Genomic DNA, 14,985 nt, shown 5'->3' on the forward strand with positions numbered 1-14,985 from the left:
TGTGGGGTCCCCATAAGCTCCACCCTTTCTGAGCGACCCCTCTCCCAAAAGGCCAGGCCTCTGAGCAATGAGGGAAGAGTTGAACAGATACAGACACCTGCCTGCCAAACCCCTACCTTCCCTCTAGGAAAGAACCAGTTCTTAGATGGAGGCCAGGGTCCCAGTCGGGAGCAGGACCATGTCTGTCAGTAGACACAGGTAATTCTTTTGTTGAAAGCCACAAACCACACTGCACACACCCCCTTCCTCTATTCTTCCTTTCTTCTCTCCCTCTTCTTCTCCCTCCCTCCTCCCAAAGTCAGCCCATGCTTCATTCCCCTGCAGCTCCAACACTGCCCAGCCCCTGGGCCATGTGTGCTCTGAGAGCTCCTTTTCCTGCTCCGCAGAAAAAATTAACATAGAACTGTGGGCTGCACAGGTAATATGCAGTGTGTACTGTGTGTGTGTCTGTGTGTGCCTGTGTGGTGCCTGCTCCAGTGAGTACCCAAGGAACTGAGTATGTGCACACACCTTGACTACTCAGACACCAAGCCATTAGATTGTGCTGTTTATTGACGATGCGATAGGAGGGTTCTAAGAAGAAAGGGGATGCAGAGGGCCTCCTCTTCTCTGCTTCTGGACACAGGAGAGTGAAGAGAGATGCTGAGTTGTACTGGGTCCCGCTCAGAGTGAGCCATGAGATGGAGCCAAGGTGGGATGGGGACTGGCTTCTCTTGGTTGTTGTCCTTCAGTCCTCCTTGTCTTGAACACAGAACCAGCCACTAGCCTAGGCAGGAGCTGGGACAAAGGCCCCAGTGTGAGAGCTGGGGCTCGGTGTGAGCCCCAGGGAGCCAGACAGAGTATTTAGCGACTGAGCTGGAAGCTGTTGTAGAGGACAGAAGTCTGGGAGCCTGGAGCCGAGCTGATGGCATAGGTGGGGGACCTCAGCCAAGGAAAGTAGTGCCAGGCATATGCCAGGAGGAATTTCCCCAGGTTTAGTCATCCACACCTGTCCAGGCTCAGGAAGACACAGGCTGGGAGAAGTGGGTGGCCAAGGCCAGCACTGGAGGTACGAGAGCAGGGCTGGGTAGAGATGGGGCTGCTGGTGGGCTGGGGAAGAGCGTGTGTGGGAGACAGCTGGGGATGCACGGGTGGCAGGAGGGCATCGGACGGCCCTCTCTACCTGCTGGTTTTCTTGGAGGATGCGCTCTGGCTGGAGCCCTTCCCCAGGGTATCCTTGTAGTCGCTGGTGCTGCCCCGGCTCCTGCCCTCCCCACCGCGGACACTGCACACGCCCGAGATGCAGCTGCTGCTGTTGGCCACGTAGCCGCCGCTGACAGAGCTGGGCCGGAGGCCATAGCCACTGCTGCCGCTGGTGCTGCTGATGATGGCTGCAGAGGGAGAGCAGGGTCAGCTCCCCTCAGGGGGCAGAACCAGAAGAGGTTACCCTTCCCTGGGACAGAGGGGCCTCTTGGGACGATGGGTTAGGTGAGGGCTTTGGTTATAGCCACATGCAGTTTGGATAAGGAGGAAGCAGTCCTGGGCTGGGATCCAGGAGACCTGATTGCTGGCCATGCCTCTGCCATCTGGCTGTTTGGGCTGTTGGGGCTGTAACCCCAACCCAGGGGAAATACCCCAAAGACAGCTTCCCCCATGTCCTTCCCTTGCCTTGTGCAGCTTAGACTGGCTGATTCTTAACTCCCAGAGGCCCATCCCTTTGGTACCAGCACACCCACCTATGTTCTGGATATACCCCTCCCTCTTCTATTAGTCTTTTTGCTCAACTTCCCAGCCTCCAACCTCTGCCTCTGGCTAGCTGTCCCACAGATGGCATCTTTTGGAAGCTCTGGTTTAATTCTTAGTCCTACTGAGAAATCCAGAGATCCAATACTGTCAGCTTGCTTAGCCTCAGAGGTTCCCCCTTCCCTGATCCCCTCAGCCCCCTCTATTTCCCCAGCCCAGGGCTGGCCACAACTTGCAGCTCTGGTGTCCCCGGCCTCACACACACTCATCCTTTGTTTCCCCTTCCCTATAGCAATAGCCGTCCTAGCTGCCATCCCCTGGGAACGGGGAGACAGAGGGATAAGGAGGAAGCAGTCCTGGGCTGGGAGCCAGGAGACCTGATTGCTGGCCATGCCTCTGCCATCTGGCTGTTTGATTTCAAGGTTTTTTGCTCTCTGATCCTTAGGTGCTCATGTATACACACAGTGGGGGTACTAAGGCCCTTTCTGGTCTGCAGATTCTACAGCTTTAGGTCCAAGCATACAAGTACTTACAGATGCTGACAGGGGAGGGAAATTCTCCTGACATCCTGTTAAGGAGAGAAATAAAATAAGACCAAGCAGCCATCCAACCTACAATCTATTGACCTCAAAGCCAGTGTCCCCAACAGCCTGATGTGGGTTTCTGAACCCAGTAGGCACCTGTGGAAATTCCGTGGCTTCTTTGGAACAAGCAGAGCTTGGAAAGTTCTGGGCGCTGCCCCTGAATCTTTGGGATAACCAGGCAACGACCCAAGTCAAACTGCAGTCGGCACAAGGTACACACGTAGGTTGTCATGCACACTTCCCAAGGTCAGGCCCAGGCACTGAGTCTTTCCTGTCTGCTGAGAACAGTGGGGAAATGGGAATGGCTGCCCTGGGACATCTCTGACAAGTTCATCTTATACCTGGACAGATAAGGAAAGTGGAACTAGACGGTCTAACATAGTAATGGGTTTGGGTTCTGGGGTTTTTGGTTTTGGTTTTGGTTTTGGTTTTGGTTTTGGTTGGGGAGCTGGGTGTTATGCTAAGTACACCAGGCTCGAAGGAGCTAATCCCTGAAGCACAGCGCCTGGCATGAAGTGAGCGCTCACGCCAGGGCAGGTGTTATTAATTACTGTTATTATTCCCATCATTGCCACCCCTTCACCACCAAGAACGCATCTTATTCTGGAGAGTGTGCTAAGCTTTCTGCTTTCATCCTTCTCAAATCCCCGGGGCTCTCCTGCCAGAGCACCCACACACACACACCTGCATTCCTCGCTCTCCAGCAGCTTGCGGTAGGTGGCGATCTCCATGTCCAGGGCCAACTTTAGGCTCATGAGCTCCTGGTACTCCCGCAGCATCCGGGCCAGCTCCTCCTTGGCCTGGTGCAGGGCAGACTCCAGCTCGTCCAGCTTGGCCCGGGCGTCCTTCAGGGCACTGTCGCCCCGCTGCTCGGCATCGGCGATGGCCGTTTCCAGGTTGGAAGCCTAAACAGGGAGTTAGAGAAGTTCAAAAACTGGAAGGGGTAATTCGAGTCATCCAAATCCAAATCTCACTAGCGCTTGCTGATTCCCGGGCAGGGATGCCCACCTCCGCCCTTCACACCTCCCATTCCTCTTCTAGGCTGGGGCCCTTCCTGGAGCTGGCTATCTCCACTCGTGTTTAGGCATTGGTAGTGATGAAAAATAGCACGTCCTGCCCTCCTGTGATCGTGGCCAATTCAGTAACACGTCAGTTCATCGCAAAGACATTTACTTGGCCACCCATGTGCCAAGGATACAAAATGAATAAGAATGTGATTGGCTTTCTGCTCTGGAACTGTTTAAAGTCTGGGAGGAGAGACCATTGGAATATGGTGTTGTAGATACAATGATAGTGGCCACCCAGGGGCATAGGACCACCGACAAAGAGTGCAGGGAAGTAGATTTCCCAGAACCAACTATTATTTCCCAAGTGCTTACCATATGTCTGGTACTGCACTCAGCCCTTTATATGCATTTTATGTACCTAAGCCCATGTAGTCCTGTGCAGAAGGGATAATGAACTTGTCCCACATCACAGAGCCACTAAGTGTTAGAGCCCAGGGGCAGATGGAAAGATCACTAGACTAGGAGCCACAGTTGATTCCGATCACAGCTCTGCCACTTGCCAGCTTGCAACCCTCTTAACTTCTCTGAGCCTCAGTCTCATCTGCAACAATGGGTAATGCTTGCCTCATAGAGTCTTTGGGACGATTCAATCTGATAAAATGATAGGAGCTGCTGCTATTGATATTATACAAATGCATCTTGTCTTCTCACCTTAAAGCCAAGACTGCAGCCTATATTCCTGGGAGTGGTTCCAAGCAAGGCCTTAATAAAGCACTTTAATGGGTGCTGTCTGAGCCCACTTATCAATCATTTAATCCAAAAATGTTTATTAAGCTTCTACTATGTGCCAGGCACTATGCTCCATGCTGGGAAAACAATGGGGAACAAAGCAGCCAGCTCCCTGCCTTCTTCCATTCTAGTGGAAGACGGGACAGGCTGTTATCAGGCAATTGTCAAAGAGTGACAAGACAAGAGAAGTGCAGGTGCCAGCAGAGCATGTGACTAGGAAAGAGGGAACAGGGGTGTGGGCCTAGTCCATTCTGGAGAATGAGAGTAGGCTTCCTGTGGGAGAGGCTTCGAGGCAGAGGTCCTTGGGGTGAGTAGGAGATGAGATGCCTCAGGGATGTCTGCTCTAAGTACTCAAGACAGTGACCTCACTGTCTCCTTTCTTCTCGTGGGCAGAGATTTGGGAGGCTGATATCCTTAGCCAACTCATCCCCCCTTCAATTTTGCCCTCCTGCCCTGGGCCATCAGTAGCCGGTCCCCTCACCTGCTTCTTCACATTCTCAATCTCTGAGCGGATTCTCTGGATGAGCCGGGTGAGCTCCGAGATTTCGTTCTTGGTGTTTTTGAGGTCATCCCCATGCCGGCCAGCTGCCAGCTGCAGCTCCTGGAACTGGGGACCCCAAAGTACAGAGCCATAGGTAAGCATGATGCATGTGTCATGGGAGTACAGGATGTCTGGGATTGGTGATGTCATGGGGGAAGGGCATGTTGGACACTTAACTGGACATGGTCGCTGTTCTGGGAGTGTTCAGGCCCAACCCTCATGCCTGCTGGAGTTGCCCTCCCTGGTCCTGCCTCAACCCAGCTCACCTTGGTCTGGTACAGGGCCTCAGCCTCAGCCTTGCTCTTCAAGGCGATCTCTTCATACTGGGCGCGGACCTCGTCAATGATGCTGTCCAAGTTCAGGTCCCGGTTGTTATCCATGGACAGGATGACGGACATGTCGCTGATGTGGGACTGGATCTGAGCGATCTCCTACATGGGAAACAGGGCTGGTCTCAGAACTTGACTATAGGAGGCCAACACCACCCCTCACCTACCGCCACCAAGCAAGGTTAGCAAATCCAGGAGACGCTAACTTAAAGGCTCTGAACCAAGGCTGTTGCTCCCTGGGCAAAGTGAGCTCCCTTCAGGCCCCAGACAGACTCCCACCACCATGAAGCCAGGACCTGGACTATTTCCTTCCCACCCAGAGGGTGCAGATTAGGAGCTTCTTGGGGCTAAAATGGGAGATGAATGGCCAGCCAGGGGGCCTCCCTGAGAGGGGGGAGCCTCCTCCAGCCCCCAGAACAGAGTTTTACCCGCTGGCTGCCCTCAGAGGGGTGGGTGGAGAGACAGACTTACGGCTTCATAGAGGCACTTGAAAAACTTGATCTCCTGATCCATGGAGTCCACCTTGGCCTGGAGCTCCTCCTTATTGGCATAAGCTGCATCCACGTCCTGAAAGATGCCCCCACCATCCCTCGGTCACTACCAAGAAGAAAACACCAACCCCAGCCTGGGTGCCCTGCACATGGAAATAGCTTCCCTCTTCTCTCTGAGAGGCTCATGGGAAAGGACAGGAACGAACAGAAGGGCCAGTCCTGCCCCATCCTGAGAATCTATGCTCTCAGCAGGAATGGGGTTCCCCTCTGAGGAAGGGAGCCCCAGCCAGACAGCTGGAACCCCAGCCATCAGTCATCCTTCTGACGTCTAGGTCAAGCCCCGTGGTCTCTGGGGAGCCCCTGTGTGTCATCCTCTGCTGTTCTTTGTTGTGGACAAACCCTGTCCACGTGAAACACTCAGGAAGGCCATTATTGTCTCTGCCTTTTCATTCCCTCTCTGGGTAGTCCATTGTGGTTTTCCTTGGCCCCCCTCATTATTTTGCAATTGCCTCTCTTTCACTGAGAGCAGAGCACACTGGTAGGCTCAGCCTTCCCTGGTCCCAGGCCAGCCCCGGACTCAAGGCCTGCCTTCCCCCTCACCTTCTTGAGCAGCACAAACTCGTTCTCTGCAGCTGTCCGCCTGTTGATTTCTTCCTCATACCTGCAGGAAAGCCAGGGCTCAGCCGGTCAATGCGTCTCACTTAGAACCCTCTCACCGAGAACCCTCATCCCTCAAGGAAGACTCTGAACAAGAGGCAGTGTGCCCATTTGAGGGGACAGATGCTAATGGGCCACAGAGTATTGGGCTGCTGGGGCTGCCAGCCAAGGGAGGCTTCCTGGAGGAGGGGACACGGTAACCAAGTTTGAAAAAAGGAGATTGTTGAAAATCTAAGTACAAAAATGAGGGAGGAACACGTGGAGCAAATGTTCTGTGAGAAATCTCAGAGGGAGCAAGGAGCAAATTTGAAAATTTGAATCAAGCCTTTCAAATGAATGGGGGTGTTTCCTTAGTTACTCCTCTTGGCCATTCGGGGAGGCGGATGGATGTAAGTCCCCTTTACCAGTGAAGACCCAGGAGCTCTGAGTGGCTTACCCAAGGTTTCCCTCACCCAACCAGACATAATCCTTTGACCACTGTCCAGCTACCTAGACATCTGTCCTATGTGCCAGATCAGAGGCTGGAGAATCAAGTTCCAGAGTTTTGTGGGAGTAATTCTGCCTGGTATGACAAGGAACATTGCCCCTCACCTCCAACACCTTTCAGCTGGGGTAGCTGCCACTCCTGCAGAGGGAGCTCAAAGGGAAAGGGGCAGCTGTCCAGCTGCAGCAAGATCCCTTCCCCACTCACTTCTTCTTGTAGTCCTCCACCACGTCCCGCACGCTACGCAGTTCCGAGTCCAGCCGCACCCTGTCCCCAGACAGTGTCTCCAACTGCTTCCGCAGGTTGCTGATGTAGCCCTCAAGGATGGGCTCCAGGTTGTTCTTGCAGTTGTTCAGGTCCAGCTGCTGTAGCAGCTCCCACTTGGTCTCCAGCACCTGGTTCTGCTGTTCCAGGAACCGCACCTGGGACCCAAAGGACAGAAACTGTTGAGCCCCCCGTGGAAACAGTCACACTTGTCTTTCACAAGGCACTGTGCAAAGCACTCTGCCTGCATTTTCTCCTTTTTTCCTCATGACAGCTGCATGAGGTGAGCAAATCATGAACCCCACTTAATGGAGAGGAAACTGAGCCATAGAGAATTTAGCCTCTTTCCAAGGTCCAATGGTTTGATAAGTGAGGGAGCCCAGACATGTGTCCCTGTAACTCATGCACCCAGTCGCTCAGAACCCACTATGACCAAACTGACTCAGGGCAGGTGTGTGCCTAAAAAATACTGGGACAGAGTCAGGCTGGGTCCATCTTTGGAAAGCTTGACCTTGCTGAAGATGGGAGTCTGTCCTTCATTTTATAACACGCCAAGTTCAACAAGGCTCAAAGGGCTTCCAGGTAATCTAAATATCTGCATCAGGCTCCAGCTCCTTCATTGCCCATGTCCTCCTCCCTCAGCCCTAGTTCTGCCCCTCAGAACCATCTTCCACAGGGCAAAAATGGCACGTGGGGCATGATGGGCAGTACTCCCCATGCCACTGTGGATTCGCTGGGCCAGGAAACTGACCAGAGGGAGGGGATCTACTTATTGCTCGCTTGTGTGGTTTGGGGCGGTACAATTTTTTAAATGTTACTTAATCCACATGAGCACAGCCAGTGTCTAAGTAAGATTGTGTTCCTTATCGTCATAAACACAGGACCTCAGAAAACCATCAGGGATTCAGTGTTGAGATGAGATCAGCCACCAAACTGCTTGCCCCCAGCAGATTATCCAGTCTTGCTTTGGTTTAACCAATCCTGACTCTTTCATATAAATTCTTAAGACTAAGCATTAACCACAGAGTAAAGCCTACACCCAGGACACCACAATTCACATCCGGACCACACACTGGCTAATCGGGACCACTGATAAGATGTATCCGTATTTTCTGGCTCCCTGGCGTTAGGGGACTGTGCTCCTCTGGACACTGAAGTTATTTGGAAACTGTCCAGGCCTTTGAGTTGACTTCTCCCTCACTTTAGACAAACCACCTTTGTTCAGAGGTGACCGTCTTCATGAAGAAGGTGACTCTTCTTTCCATGTCTCCAGACTTTGCCCCTTAATGGGGTTTGACCAGCCCAGCCAAAGGTCAGTCCACTCCCATGTGACCCCCAAACCCTAAACCTCAGAGCCCTTTGATCTTCCACATGTGAAATGGTTTGGAGGAATAAAGAGCCACAGAGACAGTGCTGGCCCCTGAGGTGAGCAAGGGATCCTCTGAGCAAGCGTCTAGACCTGGGGGACGGGAGTAGGCTCCGATGGCCACTGACCATTTCAACCATAGGCTTTGTTCTGGGCTGACCCGTCCTTGGTGCCTAACTGCCACATAGCCAGTGTAGCCCCCCATCCCCAGTACAGTCTCACTTTCCTTCCTTCCCATCCCCACCCCAGATGCCAAACCCTGGCATGGCATTTATCTCCATGCTTTTGCTGACTCATAGAATGGGAGTAATAATTGCTCATCTACCAAAAGTCAGGGGCTTATCTGGACTGCATGATGCCTTGAGGCCTATTCCAGACCTGTGGTTCCTCCTCTTCTCAACACCCCTCCCTGATCTCTCTGAAGATAAAAATGATAGTAACAATAACCACTATTTGGGAGTACGTGTGCGGCACTGTGCCAAGATCTTCACAAGCATTTTCTTTTATAAACCTGGCGACAAACCCCGAGAAGTAGGCTATTATCTGCATTGCAAAGATGACATAGAGGCAGAGATAAATAACTCTCTACATGGCTGGCTCTGTAGCTGGCTTAGCCAAGACACAGCTGGAAAGTGATGGGGCCGGAGTGGAAGCCAGGTCTGACCTCAGAGCAGTGTGGAGACATCTTTCCCACTGCACTCTTCTGCCTCTGGCTCTCCTTAGCCAACTAAAAAAAAAAAATTCCCATGGCCGAGCCACCCGGGAATGACCACACTCTGATGCTTCTGATCCATCAGTCAAATGACTAGTGGAGGAGATCTGCTCGCAATGGATGGGAAAAAGACAAGCTTTCCTGGTTGCTCTGGGGCAGATTCCCTCTCACTGGCTTTCCCCACACACAGCCCGCATGGACCCCAGGCTTAGCAATGGCACCAAGCCGACCCTTGAGTAAGAAGCAGGGATCTTCCCTTTGGAGCTCCTGCCAGTACCCCCCATGAGCCTCTGCCAGCAGAGACAGACCTACCTCTGTCTTCTCTTAGGAAAGATTATGCAAGACACCTTAAACAAGTCACCCTGATGAAAGAAAACACCTGTTTTGTGCCTCCTCATAGCTAACCTGAGGAGAATCAGTCTGGAGACATGGAAAGAAGAGTCACCTTCTTCATGAAGACAGTCACCTCTGAACAAAGGTGGTTTGTCTAAAGTGAGGGAGAAGCCAGCTCAAAGGCCTGGACAGTTTCCAAATAACTTCAGTGTCCAGAGGAGCACAGTCCCCTAACCCCAGGGAGCCAGAAAATACAGGTATATCTTATCAGTGGTCCCGATTAGCCAGTGTGTGGTCCGGATGTGAATTGTGGTGTCCTGGGTGTAGGCTTTACTCTGTGGTTAATGCTTAGTCTTAAGAATTTACATGAAAGAGTCAGGATTGGTTAAACCAGAGAATCCCTTCTCTGTAACAAAAGCTCATGTTCTAAGAAGAGAAGAGAAGTTAGACCCACCTTGTCAATGAAGGAGGCAAACTTGTTGTTCAGAGCCTTGATCTGCTCCCGCTCTTGGGCGCGCACTTTCTGGATCTCAGGGTCCAGCTCCACGTTGAGGGGGGCCAGGAGGCTCTCGTTGACAGTGACCTGATGGATGCCTCCAGGTGGGCACACAGTTGGACACACGGGCCCCAGGGCCACACTGCCAAACATGCTGCCAGCAAAGCCACTGGCCCGGCCCCGGCCAAATCCATAACCACTCTTCCCGCTGCCGCTGGCCATGTTGAGGGAGATGTTCCGGATACCCCCCAGGCTGTAGAGGCTCCGGCTTCCGAAGCCCCCGCTGAGCCCTTTGCCCCCTGCCCGGTAGGAGGACGAGCTGCCCCCTGAGAGCACTGCTGAGCAGCCGCTGAAGCTCCCCTTGGCGGCAGCCCCCGACTTGCAGGTGAACTGGCGGTTCATGCTGCTGGTGGAGATGGAGGTCAGATGCAGGAGGGGTGAAGGCCAAGTCCCACACGGGCTCTGCAGCTTGCAGTGAGGACTGGCAGGGCACCCTTCCTTATATGTGCTTGGCATTGGGGCTCGTGGATGGGCAGTCAAGAGCTTAATTCATGGGTTTGGCTTGCCTGGGAGCAAGAAGTCATTTTCTCTATGCTGAGCTAGAGATCAAGCCCTCCCCACCTCTGAAACAACATGAAACCTTCAAATTGCTGGGCTTGCAAGCCTTGCTCATGTAATTTGGGTTTTATCTAATTAACCTGCTGTTATAGGGTAATTTGCCCCAGGCCCCAGCCTCTCCAGGGGGATGTCACTGGCACTTCACCATCCTGACTAAACTTCTCTGGGTTATGGGCTTCCTCCTGGGGGCTCAGGGAGCTGGAAGGGGATGGGCTTTCCTGGACAGAGTAGGCTCCTGGGTAGAGTGTTTGGGGGCTCCAACCATAGGTGTGTCCTCGTCTTTACTGGAAAGAGACCATTCATTCTGGTCTCCTGGAGACACACCCCACTAATGGCCTCTTCCTCTAACCCAGAGAGGACAGTGGCCCTATGTGCTGGGGTGTGAAGGATGGAGTGACCCTCATGAGGACATGAGGGGTCATAGGCTTCCATCAGTTCTCCAGGAAATGGGGTCTCCACACTTCATGACTCTCAAGCTCCAATAAGGCAGGCTGGAGGCTGTGCAAGGCACAATTGAATGTCTAGTAACAAACACTGGACAGAATGAAGAAAAGGAGGAGGGAGTTGGAGCAGGTGGCTGAAAATTCAGGGAGTCAACTCAGAGGAGGCAGGGAGATGGCAGAGAGAGGCTCACCAGGGCCTGGAGGCTTCAAGGAAGGACTCCTGGGTGGTCCATTGGCTCATTTCTGTCTTGTGTATCTGTTAGTAAGAGCAGGAACAAGCTGAGGACAGGAACCATCTGTTTAGAGTTCAAGTGGAGGAACTGCTGTCCAGGTGAAACTGAACTCCTATGCATCTCTTCAGACCCACACAAGCCCAGTGAGCACCTTGCTGTCCTGCTCCAGCCTGCGATCCTTGCCCCAAATTCTGCCTGCTGTCCCTGCCATCTCAGATGCCTGACTCTTGACCCGGGCCCCAGTCCTCCCCCGAGAATGCCATTGCTGCCAAGACCCTTGTTCTGCCTGTGGCCGGCTCTGTCCCCAGAGATTGCCTTTACCCAATGATCTCTATCGGGACCCCAAGGTGGGCCGTCACTCTTGGCTGGGTGAAGCCACTGGAGAGAGAAAAATCTGGAACCAAGCTGGTGTGGGGCTCTCTCACTCTGTTTAGGAGTTGGCCTGGAATCCATTCCCTCTTCCTCCCCTATACTCCTCCTTACCCATCCCGCTGCCGTTTTGTCTTCCTAGCTTACCAGAACTTTTCTCTTCCTCCCTTCTCTCTTTCCCACCTTGTGTCTCCGTCATCCATCCATCTTTCCCTCTTCCCCTTTCACCACCTCTGCTCTATTGTTCCCTCTCCCAGAGGTCTTCCTGGGTCATCCCAGCCCAAAGCTGAGCCCCCCCTTTATCTCCCTAACCCTTAGTATGTTCTTAGTGTGTTCTGGAAGGACAGTGGCTCTGTGGGCAGCCCCCATGAGGTCCCTCTGAAGGCTGTGTCACGTCATCTCAGTTTTCCTTTGTAAGGAAAGTAGAAGGTTCTCCAGATCAGAGACCACCTAGCTACTCCTCCCGCCCTCCCCTATCCTTCCTTTTCTCCCTTCAGTAAACCTCTATTGACAGCTTCTGTGTGCCAGGCATGTGCCCAGTGTAGGGGACATGGGGGCTTGTGGTCTAACGTTAAAGGCCTTTCCCAGCTCTTGGAACCTGTCCTAACACGATGTCCCCTCGATGGCTGGCTGTGTGTTTCTGTGACATGCATGGCAGCTCACCAATCCAACCTTCAATGTCCCTGCAGCTGCTGCCCTGCCTTGTCCTCTCTCCCTGTCCTTGATGTTCCCTGCTTCAGCCAAGGACATCTCCCCAACAGGCTTCATCTTCAAGTGCTTCCGCAGTTCTGCCACACTATCCCTAACCAGCCTGAAACACCTTTCTCCCCATCCCTTCTCATCCATATCCTCTGCTCTTTCAAAATCCTGCTTAAAACCCTGGTTCAACCCCATCTCCTCCTCTGTGTGCTGGACCCCTCTGTCCATTGACACCTGTACTGCTGTGTTCCCTGAGGGCCCAGGGCCCAGGTGAGAGTCCCATGTCTCCCAGTTGACCCCTCCCCCTGTACCTCTCCTCAGGACCCAAGACCAGCCTCTGGGCATCCCTTCCTCACTGCCAGAAGACTGACAGTTGTTGGAGAATTAACCAAACAGCATGGATGGTGCATCTTCAGGGAGCTCCTGGGCCTGAATCCACCTAGAATGCCACCAGGTAGGAGCCCAGACCAGGAGCTGGCTCCAGGGGTCTGGATCCCACTCACCATCCAGCAGCGCTTAACCTCTCCAAGCCTCAGCTTCCCCAACACAAGTGGGATAATAAACTCCTGATGGGGTAGCTGTGACGGTCCCATGAGAAGCACTCCGTATATGCCTGCTACTTATTCAGTGTTCAGTCGATGTTCTCAAGTGCCAAAAGTACAGAGTAAAGTAGAAGTTAGGAATCGACCTGTCCTCTCCTGTTCTGCTCTCTCTCCTCCTTCCTCTCCTCTGGGAGAGGATGTTTGGGTCAGTACATCTCCATACAGTGTCGTCTGCTGTTGGAAGACAAGAAGGGGCTGCTGTCCCCAGAGATCCTAGGCTCGAGGAATCAGTCCACTCAGACCATTCTTGATAATGGAAAACTCACCACTAGAAATAATAATAATAATAATAGTAGTTGTAGTCACTGTCTACCGAGCACTTGCCAAGTACCAAACTCAGTAAGAAGCACTTTTCAAACATTACATTTATTGCTATTGATCCACTTATCAGATATTTACTGAGCACCTACCAGGTGCTGAGTGGGGGGCAATACAAAGTATCCTGTCCTCAAAGCACTTGGTTTCTGGATCCATCCAAATGCAGGTGTCCCTGGGAAAAGCATCTCATCAAGCTATTAACAAGTCATTAACACTTTAGCATGAATTAGTTAATCAGATACTAGCCATCAGGAATGGAACACCCAATGTTGTTGATGAGGATGATGATAGGAGAGGAAGGAGGAGAGTTCGGGGCCACCCACAGGAAGGGTGGGCCCAGGTAGGGCTCCTGGAGTGCATGTGTTTTTGCTGGAGGAAAAAGGGAGGGACAGAAGGAAACCAGGATAGAACCACAGTTCAGCAAGGTTATGAAGGCCCTGCCCTAGGCTTAATTAAGACCTGGGGAGACTTAGGGGCTGGATGGGGCAGAGCCCCCTGCTTTGGGAGGCCTTGGGGCTGGCAGAAGAGATAGGCTACAATTTCCCACATCTTGTGTCCCAACTGCACCTTGCCCTCACACCCTTCAAGGTACCAGGATCACTGAGTTTTCTAGCTGGGAATTATATTCTGAGACAGGCATGGACATCTCTGAGTCTCAGTTTTACTCATCTGTGAAACAGTCGGGAAGTGCCTCAGATCAGAGAATCAAACCCCCACGTTACCAGGAACATCTAGCTTTCCTTAAACATTCAAGGAAATTTTTAATTGCCTGTTAAATAAATTACATCTGTACGGTTTTATAGCCAAAACAGGTTACTTTATTTATACAAAGAATTTAATTACACAGCTTTTTGTGTGTCTGATCAGTGTGACACACTCGTTGTGATCTATTGGCCCCAGTCACGACCCATTGGCTCCCTTCTGGGGTCTGATAAACCTCCAGAGAAAGCCTCAGAGGGAGAAGGGAAAATCAAGTACAATCCAAGAGGGTACTAGAGATTGAAGGAAAAAGGAAAGACACAGAGGGGAGGCGAGCCCTGGGGACACTGAATCCACAAGGGCTGCCTGGAGGAGGGGGTTTGGGTTCTAGTCTGTTAAGGGAAAAAGGTTTGGGTGGGCTGGCGATGGGGAATGGCAAAAGCAGCCCAGGAAGGGCATTTGTAAGGAAAGGGCCCTCCAGCTAGAGCAAGCACTAGCAAAGGGCGAATATGGGTGATGGCCCCTAGATCCCAAGCTGTGTATGTAATAGGGAGGCATTGAAGGCTCTTGAGCCAGGTAGACCCTGAACAATACAGTTTGAGGAAACAGAATGTAACTACTGGGTGGGTAGGAAAAGTGGGGGTGGGGAGAGGCTGGAGGCATTGAGAGGGGCAGGGTTCTCGGAGAAAATAATTGTGTCCAAAATTAGAGAGAATGAGCTGGGTTGTTTGGATGACATCAGCTCCGATCCTGCCAACCCTCCTCAGCAGATGGACTCAGGAAGTGAGCGTGCGGTCTGTGGACCCCCCACAGGTCCCCCTCGAACCCTTGTGCTCCCCGCAGTTTCAAGCAGGTGCGGCACTCAGGCCCAAGGTGGCTGGATGGAGCGCAATCCCTGGGGGACTTGGCCGCAATCAGAGCCACTCATATGGGGGCAGGACAGCTGTTCAGCAGGTTTGCAGCTGGCGAGGCCAAAGGTGAGCTCACCCCAGAGGAGCTGGGGTATAAAGGATGGAGGAGGGCTGTCCCGCCAGGCACTCAGCTCCACTCCCACTGTGTGGTGTGACTGCCAGAGAGGTGTCCTCTTCATTCAGCTCTGTGGCCAGGAGCATCTCCCTTGAGCTTTGCTGGCCATCTCCTTCCTCCAGCCCCACTGAAGCCTCTGACGAAGTGTGTGGATTTGAGAGTGTGAGGAACCAGGTCCTGATCCCACCAGGTGACCTTGGGAA

The 14,985-nt window shown here is 52.7% G+C and overlaps 1 protein-coding gene across 2 annotated transcripts; it reads right to left on the reverse strand.

Moving 5' to 3' along the window:
* Positions 1-534: 534 nt before the first annotated feature.
* KRT71 (keratin 71) lies at positions 535-10,275 on the reverse strand. 2 transcript variants are annotated; one of them, XM_043564015.1, is made up of 9 exons: positions 9,734-10,275; positions 6,812-7,026; positions 6,064-6,124; positions 5,444-5,539; positions 4,910-5,074; positions 4,584-4,709; positions 2,991-3,211; positions 2,256-2,290; positions 535-1,370 (listed from the first exon to the last, which is right to left on the reverse strand). In XM_043564015.1, exons 1-9 carry the CDS (start codon positions 10,175-10,177, stop codon positions 1,159-1,161), a joined length of 1,575 nt encoding a protein of 524 aa, XP_043419950.1. In that variant the 5' UTR covers positions 10,178-10,275; the 3' UTR covers positions 535-1,158. The 2 variants fall into 2 exon arrangements, with proteins under 2 accessions (XP_043419950.1, XP_043419951.1); XM_043564016.1 differs by lacking the exons at positions 535-1,370; positions 2,256-2,290 and adding an exon at positions 2,579-2,842 and having other exon boundaries at positions 2,949-3,211; positions 9,734-10,261.
* Positions 10,276-14,985: the final 4,710 nt, after the last annotated feature.

This window comes from Prionailurus bengalensis, chromosome B4 (assembly GCF_016509475.1).
Source record: "Prionailurus bengalensis isolate Pbe53 chromosome B4, Fcat_Pben_1.1_paternal_pri, whole genome shotgun sequence".
Lineage (NCBI taxonomy): Eukaryota > Metazoa > Chordata > Mammalia > Carnivora > Felidae > Prionailurus > Prionailurus bengalensis.

Excerpts from the sequence above, each read along its gene's own strand:
- KRT71 (XM_043564015.1), bottom strand. The coding sequence starts at position 10,177 with ATGAACCGCCAGTTCACCTGCAAGTCGGGGGCTGCCGCCAAGGGGAGC. Across the intron at positions 7,027-9,733 it reads TTGCCTCCTTCATTGACAAG|GTGCGGTTCCTGGAACAGCA; the intron begins GTGGGTCTAACT and ends TTTGGGTCCCAG. Across the intron at positions 2,291-2,990 it reads CTGGAGAGCGAGGAATGCAG|GATGTCAGGAGAATTTCCCT; the intron begins GTGTGTGTGTGT and ends TCTCCTTAACAG.